Source organism: Anabrus simplex, chromosome 6 (assembly GCF_040414725.1).
Source record: "Anabrus simplex isolate iqAnaSimp1 chromosome 6, ASM4041472v1, whole genome shotgun sequence".
Taxonomy (NCBI): Eukaryota; Metazoa; Arthropoda; class Insecta; order Orthoptera; family Tettigoniidae; genus Anabrus; species Anabrus simplex.
The window spans coordinates 335528104-335541278 of NC_090270.1; the positions used below are offsets into that span (position 1 = coordinate 335528104).

The window sequence follows — 13175 nt, forward strand, 5'->3', positions numbered from 1 at the left end:
TGACCGTGTCTTAATGAAAATCGCTAGACAAAGATGGGAAATAATTTGCTACAATATAGGCTATACACGCTGAGAAAAATGGTAGTTTAGGGGAAGGCCTAAAATTTAATTGTCAAATATTTATTTAATTAGTGGTTGTATCTTCACAAAAATTGGTATGCAAAGTCGGGGAATAGGTCCATTTAATCTAGGCTATCAATAATGTTATTACACTGAATGAAATGGTAGTTCAGGGGAAGGACTGAAATGTAATCTATATATAAAATAAGTGTTTTGCTTGTGCATTGCTGAAAATTTGAAATGAATGATATTTCTGTATCCGTCATGTCCACAGTAACAAGGAAATGCATTTTTTACTTTTCCGTAATTTCTGTCTGTCTGTCTGTCTGTCTGTCTGTCTGTCTGTCTGTCTGTCTGTCTGTCTGTCTGTCTGTCTGTCTGTCTGTCTGTCTGTCTGTCTGTACACGCATCAATAGAAAACTGCTGAAGAGAATTTAATGAAAATCGGTATGTAATGTCGGGGATAAAAGTGACTGAAAATGGTGTGGAATTCTTTTAATTAGGCTACTGATATCTCAAAAATAAAGATGTTACAGACGTGAAATTTGATATTTGGAATATGCTTTAAAAGTAAAGAACACGTATTCTCGAAAAATCCAATGAAGCTGGGAGGGGGTGAAAGAATTGAAAAATTAATTGACTAATTGACTGTGGCTTTCAGTGAATTTACTAGTTTTGAATCCCTTTACCTGTACCCAACGGATGTAGCAGAAGTAAAGTCAATCTTATCCAACCTTAAAAGTATGAATAGCTGTGGAATAGATGACATTACTACCTCACTATTAAGAAAAGCAAAGGACGCTATAATAGGATTACTCGTAGAGATCATTAACGAGTCCCTGACTACCAGTATAATACCCAATAAACTAAAGATAGATAAAGTGATCCCTGTGTTTAACGGAGGGAATGCTGCCTCTGTGGATCAGTGGTAGAGTGTCGGCCTCCGGATCCCAAGATAGCGGGTTCAAACCCGGCAGAGGTAGTCGGATTTTTGAAGGGCGGAAAAAAGTCCATTAGACACTCCATGTCGTACGATGTCGGCATATAAAAGATCTCTGGTGACACATTTGGTGTTTACCTGACAAAATTCATTAAATCTCAGCCATAGACGCCCAAGAGAGTTTCAGTTTACTCAGTCTGCCATCTACTGGGCCTAGATTAAAACAGAACGTCGAAATTGACAAGCAGACAGCCAGATGGCATCAAATTGAAATGTCTGCACATGGTGGCTGAGGCCATACGATTATTATTATTATTATTATTATTATTTTATTTTTAATTTTTTTTTGCTATGGGCTTTACGTCGCACCGACACAGATAGGTCTTATGGCGACGATGGGATAGGAAAGGCCTAGGAGTTGGAAGGAAACGGCCGTGGCCTTAATTAAGGTACAGCCCCAGCATTTGCCTGGTGTGAAAATGGGAAACCACGGAAAACCATTTTCAGGGCTGCCGATAGTGGGATTCGAACCTACTATCTCCCGGATGCAAGCTCACAGCCGCGCGCCTCTACGCGCACGGCCAACTCACCCAGTATATTATTATTATTAGGGAGGAAATAAAATCCAAGTGATTATAGGCCAATCTCGATTTTATCAATTGTTTCCAAAATTATGGAAACTGTTGTGAAGAAAAGACTTTTGGCTTTTCTAAACAAAAAGAATTTCTTCTATAAGGGGCAATATGGGTTCAGGGAGAGGTCTAGTACTGAAGTAGCTACTGTTGATCTCATTACAATGTTACAATCCGCCGTAGGTAACAACAACATTGCAGCAGGCTTATTTATTGATCTTACCAAAGCTTTTGATACTGTTGATCATAGTATTCTTTTAAGAAAATTAGAAAAGGCTGGAATTCGTGGCCTTGCGCTGAATTGGTTTTGAAATTACTTAACAGGATGAAAGCAACTTGTTACCGTGACTAATTACTCGAGCTCTGCCAAGTATGTAACCCATGGTGTCCCACAAGGTTGCATACTAGGTCCTATTTTATTTCTCATTTATATAAATTATATTTCTTCATGTAATCTAAATGGCTATATCACATTATACACTGATGACACCAATATCTTCTACACGGGCAAAAGTAAGGACACAGTTTTAGAAAACATGCAGCAGGACATACTCACTCTCTTACACTGGTACCGGTGTAACAAACTGACAGTAAATCTGCAGAAAACTAAATACATACTTATTTCAAAACAAAAAATCCTTCACTCAAATAGTGATAAATTACTCATAAATGATACGGAAATAGAAAAAGTAAATAAAGTGAAATATGTTGGATTAATTATTGATGAGAACCTGACCTGGAATGACCATGTTGAATACATAACTAAGAAAATCGCCCCAATTGCTGGGTTACAAAAAAAGACTTAGATATTTAATCCCTAAACACCTCCTCCTACAAATTTATTATGCACTAGTACATAGCCACTTGCAGTACTTACGTGTAATTTGGTCACATTGTATGAAGTCTTCCCTGAATGAACTAATGGTGATACAGAACATATATTGAGATACATGGAATTATTCAACTCATTAGTTGAATAATATGTTAAAAATTTCATTTTTAATCTGTATTGACACCAATTACATATGATTTGATTTAAATGGTCCACCTATTCAATGCAAACACATGTGAATACAACTATATCTTAGTGTAAGTTATATCCTCTTTTTTTATTTTTCAGTAGTTTTGGCCTTTTTGGTCATCATCAGCCATCACAACCATTGGTACATAAAAATATTAAAACACCTGAATCCATCTAAAAATATAAACACACTTAAGAAACACTAAAAAGATCCATGTAGTGATCTTGACAGTGACAATCAGATCGACAGTCATAATTGCCAACTATAACACTCTCGATTAACATTGGTGCATGTCACACCTGTCCTTGAATGAAACTTGTAACTTGTGGTAGTCACTAAAAATGAGATGTGTGACCATGAATGAGGGGGACATCTGTAAAATAGATCCTTCCAGACCAATAAAACTGTGTATATGAAACCAGAAACAAGGTCCCCCTCACCGGTAGCTTCAAGGAAACTTTCACCACACAGCAACTCCTAACGATCTGATCGTCACTGTCAAGATCACTACACAGATTTTGAGTGTTTATAAGTGTTTGTATGTGTGTTGTATTTTAGATGGATTCAGGTGTTTTAATGTTTTTACGTACCAATGATTGTGGTGGCTGATGACCAAAAAGGTCGAAACTAGTCCAAAATTTTAAAAAATGAGTATATAACTAACACTAAGATGTAGTTGTATTCAGATGTGTTTGTACTGAATAGGTGGACCATTTAAAACCAAATCATACGTCCTTGGCTGAATGGTCAGAGTTGAGGCCTTCTGTTTAGAGGGTGCTGGGTTCAAATCCGAGAAGGGTCGAGGATTTTAATCTCGTATAATTATTATTATTCTTAGTCGAGGATTGGTGTAGGATAGCTTGCCTGCCTTTTACCTGAGGCCCTGGGTTTGATTCCTGGCCAAGACAGGGATTTTTACTTGCATCTGAGGACTGGTTTGAGATCCACTCAGCCTATGAGATTACAATTGAGGAGCTATCTGATGGTGAGATAGTGGCCCCGATCTAGAAAGCCAAGAATAATGGCCGAGAGGATCCGTCGTGCTGACCACACAACACCTCATAATCTGCAGGCCTTCAGGCTGAGCAGCGGTCGTCTAATAGACCATGGCCCTTTGGTGCTCTTGTGTCATGGGGTTTGATTTGGGTTAGTTGGAGATTGGCTGTTTGTTGTTGTCCCACCACTCTCCTCTTCATACACAGACAACATACCGCACTACCAACCACCGCAGAAACATGCAATAGTGATTACATCCCTCCATATAGCGTTGGCGTCAGGAAGGACATCTGCCCATAAAACAGGGCCAAATCCACTTGTGCGACACAGTTCATACCCGTGAAGCCACAGGTGTGGGGAAAATGGTAGTAAAAGAAGAAGAAGATTCACATTTTAGATCCTCTTATCTTCGTATCATTGATAGCCATAGGTACTTCAAGGCAGAAACAGGTTCCAAAAAGGACATTCCAGGAATCATTAATGAATAAGGGGAGTGTGGTGTCTTTGAAAGTAGAAAGATCACAATATGAAGATAAAGTTGGAATTCAAGAGGACAAATTGGGGCAAATATTTGTTTATAGGGAGGGGAGTTAGGGATTGGGATAACTTACCAAGGGAGGTATTCAAATAAATTTCCAATTTCTTTGCAATCATTTAAGAAAAGGCTAGGAAAACAACAGATAGGGAATCTGCTGCCTGCTCTAAATGCAGATCAATAGTGACTGATAAAGAGAATTTGATACGTCAACACTCTTTATGATAAAAACTGATCATTTATTTTTAATCACTATCGATGTGACACAAAAGAACATACACTGAGAGTCATACATTTGTCAGTAACAAGAAAATGAACACTTGTCTTCAAATACCGGTATTAAGAAAATAACTCATCCACAGTTATTACATTCACATTACCTAAGAGGACGGAGTTACCGATACATACAATTCACATTCATCAATGTTTTATATCAAAAGAAATTACATATATGAAGATGTTTTAGCAGTAACAATGAACATTAAAAGTTACAGAAAATTTTTCTTAAATTGGTAGAGAAATCTACTTTCTGAGGCTAATAAGGCCTTCAGGTATCAAACATCAGTCTCTCTGGATGCTAACCCACATATCAACTAACCAGACAATTACACGGAATTATCTCTTGAAAACTTACTGACTGGGAAAGCTGTCAGTGTAAGTAGGCACCAGCAAGCTCAATAATAACTAGACCTGGGATTTTAAGGGAAATACCTATTTTGTTCCTTAAGAAATAACATGAATTTTTAAAAAATATGTTCTTGTTTCATGCTAAATCCATTAGATTTACAGAGTTTTATGGTACCCTAAAATGCCTATTTGACCTTCGGAGCCTATTTTACTATTTTAGTGCTTAATATGCCTATACTGAAAGCAAAATTTTCAATTCAAGTAATGAAAATCATAAGTTTAAAATGACTGAAGTGTTTATAAACTTCAGTGTTCAATACGTAGGGGATAAAAGTGGACTAGTGGGCTAGCATACTGCAGAAGAATTCAGGTTATTCAGTGCTGAAAAGGGTACATCAGGTAATGGATGGGGAAAAAGTAAAATGAAATTGAACTGAAAATTGTAGGTAAATTTTCGAATTCCACTCTAACATGTGTGAGTGTGGAGCGCCTTTTGCTTTCAAAATTACACTGACTGACAGAGCAAATGCAACACCAAGAAGGAGTGGTCAGAACTTTATGCCAATTGCAGGGTAGACTGACGTCACTGAGGTATGCTCATGATGTGAAATGCGCCGCTGTGCTGCGCACGTAGCGAACGATAAATGGGACACGGCGTTGGCGAATGGCCCACTTCGTACCGTGATTTCTCAGCCGACAGTCATTGTAGAACGTGTTGTCGTGTGCCACAGGACACGTGTATAGCTAAGAATGCCAGGCCGCCGTCAACGGAGGCATTTCCAGCAGACAGACGACTTTACGAGGGGTATGGTGATCGGGCTGAGAAGGGCAGGTTGGTCGCTTCGTCAAATCGCAGCCGATACCCATAGGGATGTGTCCACGGTGCAGCGCCTGTGGCGAAGATGGTTGGCGCAGGGACATGTGGCACGTGCGAGGGGTCCAGGCGCAGCCTGAGTGACGTCAGCACGCGAGGATCGGCGCATCCGCCGCCAAGCGGTGGCAGCCCCGCACGCCACGTCAACCGCCATTCTTCAGCATGTGCAAGACACCCTGGCTGTTCCAATATCGACCAGAACAATGTCCTGTCGATTGGTTGAAGGAGGCCTGCACTCCCGGCGTCCGCTCAGAAGACTACCATTGACTCCACAGCATAGACGTGCACGCCTGGCATGGTGCCGGGCTAGAGCGATTTGGATGAGGGAATGGCGGAACGTCGTGTTCTCCGATGAGTCACGCTTCTGTTCTGTCAGTGATAGTCACCGCAGACGAGTGTGGCGTCGGCGTGGAGAAAGGTCAAATCCGGCAGTAACTGTGGAGCGCCCTACCGCTAGACAACGCGGCATCATGGTTTGGGGCGCTATTGCGTATGATTCCACGTCACCTCTAGTGCGTATTCAAGGCACGTTAAATGCCCACTGCTACGTGCAGCATGTGCTGCGGCCGGTGGCACTCCCGTACCTTCAGGGGCTGCCCAATGCTCTGTTTCAGCAGGATAATGCCCGCCCACACATTGCTCGCATCTCCCAACAGGCTCTACGAAGTGTACAGATGCTTCCGTGGCCAGCGTACTCTCCGGATCTCTCACCAATCGAACACGTGTGGGATCTCATTGGACGCCGTTTGCAAACTCTGGCCCAGCCTCGTACGGACGACCAACTGTGGCAAATAGTTGACAGAGAATGGAGAACCATCCCTCAGGACACCATCCGCACTCTTATTGACTCTGTACCTCGACGTGTTTCTGCGTGCATCGCCGCTCGCGGTGGTCCTACATCCTACTGAGTCAATGCCGTGCGCATTGTGTAACCTGCATATCGGTTTGAAATAAACATCAATTATTCATCCGTGCCGTCTCTGTTTTTTCCCCAACTTTCATCCCTTTCGAACCACTCCTCGTTGGTGTTGCATTGTCACTGTCAGTCAGTGTATTTCAACATACAAAAGACACAACCTGACTCTGGAATATTTGAAGATTATTATGATTATTATTATTATGTACTCTAACGCAAACTATGAATGAAAGTGTTGTAGGAATGTTCCTCACAAGTAAATAAACACATACTCCATTCATTTTTATACCATCATGGGATGTCTATTAAGGTTTTAATTCAGCACTGATTATGTTTTTTCATATAATTCGTAACTGTTTTTAATAAATGTCTTTTTAATTCTGTCTTAATTTTGCTGTTATTTCTGTTAAGAGGAGGTATATCAAGTTTGTTAAAGTAGAAGGTAATGATACAGTTTAAGTGTATATTGTAATATTTTAAAGTCTGTTTTCTGTCTATTTACACATTTTTGAAGCATATTTTAAGTGCCTATTTTCTCCTTCAAAAGCCTATTTACTTGCTTTAAAAGCCTGTTTTTGGTGCCTAAAACAACATTCTTTAGAGCCTAAACTCCCACATCTATTAATAACATATTCATATTGAGATTTACTGTATAATCCACAGACCCAAATTCAAAAGAATAAATTCTAAAATATAAAAAGTTAACCTTTAACTAGTGTTTTATTTATCCTACATAAAATAACAATTTATTTTAACACTATGAATCATAATCTCTCTTTTTTTGGTAATCATCTGAAAGCTGTTGAACGATGCTAGTTTTCCTCTGAAAGCCTAATCTATTGCAGTTTAAAAGTATTGTTAGTTGGACTAAGCTAGCTTTGAACCCTGTGATGCTTAGTTCCATCGCTGTAGCTAAAGGTAGCATATTTCACTTGTAACTGTGTAACCATACATACATTCACTTGAAACTGAAGGAAATGGCTTCAGATATTACCAAAAAAAAAAAAAAAAAAAAGTATTTTCATTGACGTAAAAGTTGAGTCATGCTTTACTACCAGAAGCAAATATGCTGAAATTGTACTTTCTTCCCGCAGTGTTCTCTGCATCTTGAATAACACAAAGCTTTTCTTTTTTTAGCCATGAGCAAGTGATAATAAGTACTTATTGCCCTTAATGCCATACTTAACATATGATTCACACTTCCCTTTTAACTGGTAACTGCTGCTATGTGCAATGCTCAAGTGTGACAGGATTTAATGGTAATAACTTCATCCCAAATAATAAGTGCACCTGAATATTTTGGTGCCGACTGTTGGAAAAAATATGCATGGGAAAGTTGCATATATGTGGTATTATCACACGGTGTCTGGTTTGAATGTGTAATACAATAAAGATCAATATCTTGAGAAGTAATAGAGAAACTCAAAATGATTTTTTACATATGTAATACACCTCAATATGCACACCATTAGTGGCAAAACAGATATAAAAACTGTATTCCATCTCTCTCCATGTGTTTTGTTATATTGCAGATGCAGCATTTGCAGTATCTGCTTGAATGCTGCATTTGAATGTGAAAACTGCATTTAATATGTGAATGTTTAATTGAGTAAGGATCCCATCATACAGAAGGCGTGCAAGATAAGCATCCTCTGTCTCTCTTTTTTGAAGGTTAGGCAGCTCAGGCAATTGCGCAATACAGCACATGTCCCACTAGCTGTCTGTTAGGCTTGTACAACACAGTTTTCAACTGGAGTATCAACTGCAGCTAAGTGACGGATGTTTCCTACGTACATATCAATTAGAAAATGGCAGAAACCTTTGGGAAACTGGCAAATCGCTTTCGATATCGGACCACAACACTAAGCACGCCGACAGGGGGTGGGGGCAGTGCAATAGAGATTCGGCATCTGTCGCACCATGAATGATGTGTATATCGAGGTGTATTAGATTAAAAAGAAACATTTTGAGTTTCTCTACTTGTAGAACCAAGCCGACACTGATTATCTCTATTACTTCTCAAGATATTGTTATTTTATTGTACATTCATGCCGGACACTCTGTATTTACTTTCTATGTCTTGTTGCACTCTTGATGTCTAAAAATTAGCTACTCTTATGACTTTATCATTGCATTTATGGCAATGTGTTCTTTTATGCAAGGAACATCCAGTTGATGGCAGACTAGCACATGCTCCAGATCTTGCATAGCACTGCACTCATGTAGGACATTTGTGTTAGCTGATAAGAAGCCTCATTTTTGCAAGTTTGTTTTGCATCTTGGTGCTCCTACTCTAAACAAGAGAACAATCTCCAAACTGTGAATGAGGAATTATTGTCAAGATCCAATATTCTTCTTTAACCTGGGTATTTTGGTTGTCCAATTCACCTACCAACTTGGTCATTCTATTCCTATGATCAAGATATAAAGCTCTGAGCCGTCGGGACTTGAGTTGGTGTCCATAGAGCGGGTGTTGGAGATCTGCCTCCTACTTCTTTATCTCCAGATCTGCAGCAACTTCCTTTCATATAGGGAATGGAGCTATTCTGACTATAGGTAGTAATAATAATAATAATAATAATAATAATAATAATAATAATAATAATAATAATAATAATAATAATAATAATAATAATAATAATAATAATTTTAAAAAAACCTTCTTTCAATTGACCTACACCAGGCTGGATATTTGAGCACCTTCAAATATCACCAGGCTAAGTTGGGAATGAACCCTTCAAATTGTCTAAGCTACTCAACCAGGTTGTAACATTGAAATAAAACCATTGACTATGTCAAATGATCTTGTAATACCACTCTGGTAGTCACCAAAAGTACTGAACACAATGTATTAATAACATTAATGTAGAAAGTAAAAGTTCACAAAGATTGCCCACCAAATTAAATATTATTGCTCATACTACGATTGAGTACATAGTCAAATTCTAATAGTTGTGCTCTGAAAAACCAGGCAGGGGTAAAGCATCCAATGTGACTTCAGTCTGATATTCACACATATACATTAGCATAAATACTCTGGAAATATTTACTGATAAATATTATCTATAATCTCTTTCCTTGAGATTCTTGCTAAGCCTTCCCTGTTTCCGAGGGAAATAATTCCTCTCTTACATCTAATTCATACCATTAGACTATGGCATAAATTGTTCTTTTTTAAACATTTCTTATACATAACAAACAGATTTTTGTGGTAATCATTCAACTCCTCTGAAATGGAAAGCTTCCATTGCTTACTACACTACCTTCATTCTATGTTGTTCTAATAGGTAAGTGCCTTCCTTGCTAGATTTCACCATAACTAACCCTAAATGACATCATTTGGCTCTGCCACATGATTAAAGGACTTGGCCGCTTGCTGTATGAGTATCATGATATGGCACCTCTTCCAGTCTGCAGTAAGAATTTTCAAGAAACCATCTAAATAATCAGCTTATGAGCATGGGAAACCTAACCAGATACTTATTTCTTAGCTAGAATTATATTATTCCAGTCTGAAGGGTAGAAGAGATCTTCAGTTTCTTTGCTAAGCAGGTACCGTGTAACAATTACTTGTATGATTCTGTACAGAAGAAGGGTACAATTATGCTAACTGGCTGCAAAGGAAATATCCAAGCAGTTAAAAGAGAACAGGCCCTCTGTTATAAGACCATCATTCACAAAATATGAAGCTGCATAGCATTATGTAGTAACTAATAAAGATATGAAGTGCCTACAGGTAATATGATCCAGTAAAATGACTTCCAGTTATTAAGAAAAGACCATAATATTTTAACACAATATTTCTATAAATTAATTCTTAAATTGGCAGACAATTTTGATTGTGGCTCATGACTTAAATGTCACATTGTTTTAACATAAATATCAATCAATACTAGGTTCTTCACTTTCAGCTAAGTTCTTCATGACAGTATACTTGCGTTTCTGTGAACGTTCAGGTAAGAAAGCTAACAGGAGATAAATACGTATAGAAGAAATGTGGAGAACAGTGACTCACTGTGTAAGCATGCATGGATACAGTATACAAAAAAGGAACACAAGGGTCCAAAATTTTCGGCTGAAGCCTTCGATAATGGAGGACAGAATAAGAATGATGGTGATCATTGTTGACCAGTAGACACTGTACTGCGATAGGTGAGATATGAGAATGGAATAAAGGAGCATTTATCTAATGTTAAGGCTGGTTGCTTCCCTATACCTGAGCACCAGTTGATGTCTAAATTCAGAATCTCTTAGGACAAGAGAATGGGAAGACAGGGCTAAATATTCAAAGGATTTCAACTGTGAAATAATCATCTAATGTGGCTTGATGGTGACAGGTGTGATTAGGGATAAGAAGATCCACGTTGCAAGTTTACAGGTAGTACAGTGGCTGCACAATCATTTAGCTAGAGTACTGGTAGTTAATCCAATGTAGAAAGCTGGGCAGAATCTGCATTGAAGCTGCTGGATGATGTTATGAAGTGCAATCAAAATGATCATGTGTTTAGTAAGATTTCGTGGAGGTGCTGTTGGTGAAAGAGGTGTTGGTATGTATATATATATATGGCAAGTCTTGCAGCAGTTGTGTTTACAGAGGAAAGAGCCAGAAGGTGTTGGGAGGTTCATAGTGAGTGACAATGTTTTTTGAGGGTTGGTGGGCATTTTAATGTGACTATGGGGCTCTTTGGAAGATCATGGGTGTGAGGTGTGGATGAGAGGAGATTGAGTGCTTGTTTTTAAAATGTGGTTGATTTTGTGGAGACCAGGATGATGGTTATGAAGGGTACCGAGTTTGGTTGCTTTCAGAGTCTGAAAACAGAGTACATGACTCAGAAAATCTGGCAAGCGTGATAACCCCTAACAATGGAGGCCTATCTTAAATTGTTGTAGGAGTCATAAGCTTTAGTGGTTGAACAAATCTCTTTGCCTCAGAGGTAAAGCTGTGAATGGTAGTGCTCATCTCATGTCATATGGGTGAAAACTGTTGTGGTGAAGATACTGCTGTTGGTTGTTAGATATGATGTGTTACAGAGATACCAACGTGTTCATGAGAGCCTAACATGATCTTGTATGGATAAACATAATAGACTTGAAGCTCTAAGTTCTTGCACTTCATCTTCTTCGTGCTGTCCAAAGATTTTTATATTCCTGTAAATGATAGTAATCAACATAAAATATAAATCCTATCACAAGAAATCTTCAATCTCTGTTCACTGCTTGAACCTCCCTTACTTAATAAACTGGCAGAGATTATAATTTTGAAATGACAAGTTTCCACTTTCAATGGGATGGAGATGCACAAAATCATACCAGAAAAATGTTGTGGCACAAAGAACCATGTCATCATCTCAAATTGGCACTGTATAAGATTCATTCTAATAATTACATTTCAAAAGTCTAATCACTACATTTTATATCCATAGGAAGCTCCAATAAAGGATGTTGAATACAATAAATGCTGCTGGGAAGAAGAATCTACTGCGAGTGTCGATCCACTGAGAGATCTGCTGCGGCGTCATGGTGGTGAAGCTGGTGTTTGGAGGAGGGTTAGTTATGGGAACAGGTATCTCAATGCTGTTGGTGATATTGGGATCATGATTGGTCATATCACTCTTGCAGGTGGTCATGCTGCCTGGGATGTCCAACAGACTCGATGTAGAGTTCTGAAAACCAAGTTACCAAATTAATACATTTCTGTATATCATTAACAGAACCAGGAGAGTTGAATATTACAATTTATATTACCATGAAATTTTAAATATTATAGACAAAATCATACGGTAAATATTAATATAAAATTATGCCATTTCTATACAGGCCATGAAGATCGTTGAAGAAGTGGAAGGTAAAGGCTTCCATTTTATGTAACCTCATTACCAAGTGGGGAAGAGTGGTTAGCTCTATACTGACTGCCCTGGCCTCCAGGAATTAACCTGGTACCCATTTCTGGTGTAGGCTGAGTAAAACTCATATGCACCTCCAGAAATGGAAATCTCACCTTTTAAAATTTTTCTACTTCCTGACAGGGAATCGAATCCATGTCCTTTCAGGTGAACTGAGCACACCTTTACTGTTTAAAGATAAAAATTTCATTGTTCCGTATTGAAATTATAAGAATGTAATTACTACATTTCTTTCTTTTATGTATTGAATTGGTTGAACTTCAATTATTTAATTTTTAACACCTTTACTGTCTCAGTTAGACATCCCCTAAATATTAATATATATACCTCTTTGGATGCTGATCAGTCATGTTTAACCCATTACACGTTTCTATTCATGTTTTACCTTTCTACACAAGAGACTTGAATATTAAATGGTACATACAACAGTCAATATGAGTCTTTGCAGATCAGGTGGCAGGACACTGGCCTCTCATCACTGAATTCTGTGGTTCAAATCCTGGCCATAGATAATGTGGTCATGACTTCCATGCTCCTTGAAGAATTTCTATGATTAACTGTCAGCAGCAGACCTTCATATACTTTGCCCTGATGAAAGCCAATGGAACTTGGCTGAAAGCTCAGCTCTTTTCTTTAAGTATAAAAATCAGTTTGCAGAATCGAGGGCTTT

General features: G+C 38.4%; 1 protein-coding gene across 1 annotated transcript in view; it reads right to left on the reverse strand.

Moving 5' to 3' along the window:
- Positions 1 to 11932: 11932 nt before the first annotated feature.
- Positions 11933 to 13175, reverse strand: part of SecCl (Secretory chloride channel) — a 232458-nt gene continuing 231215 nt past the window's right edge. Inside the window, exon 9 of the mRNA XM_067149396.2 lies at positions 11933 to 12265. Coding sequence (XP_067005497.2) covers positions 12014 to 12265 — 252 coding nt within the window. The 3' untranslated portion in view covers positions 11933 to 12013. The remainder of the gene's footprint in view (positions 12266 to 13175) is intronic.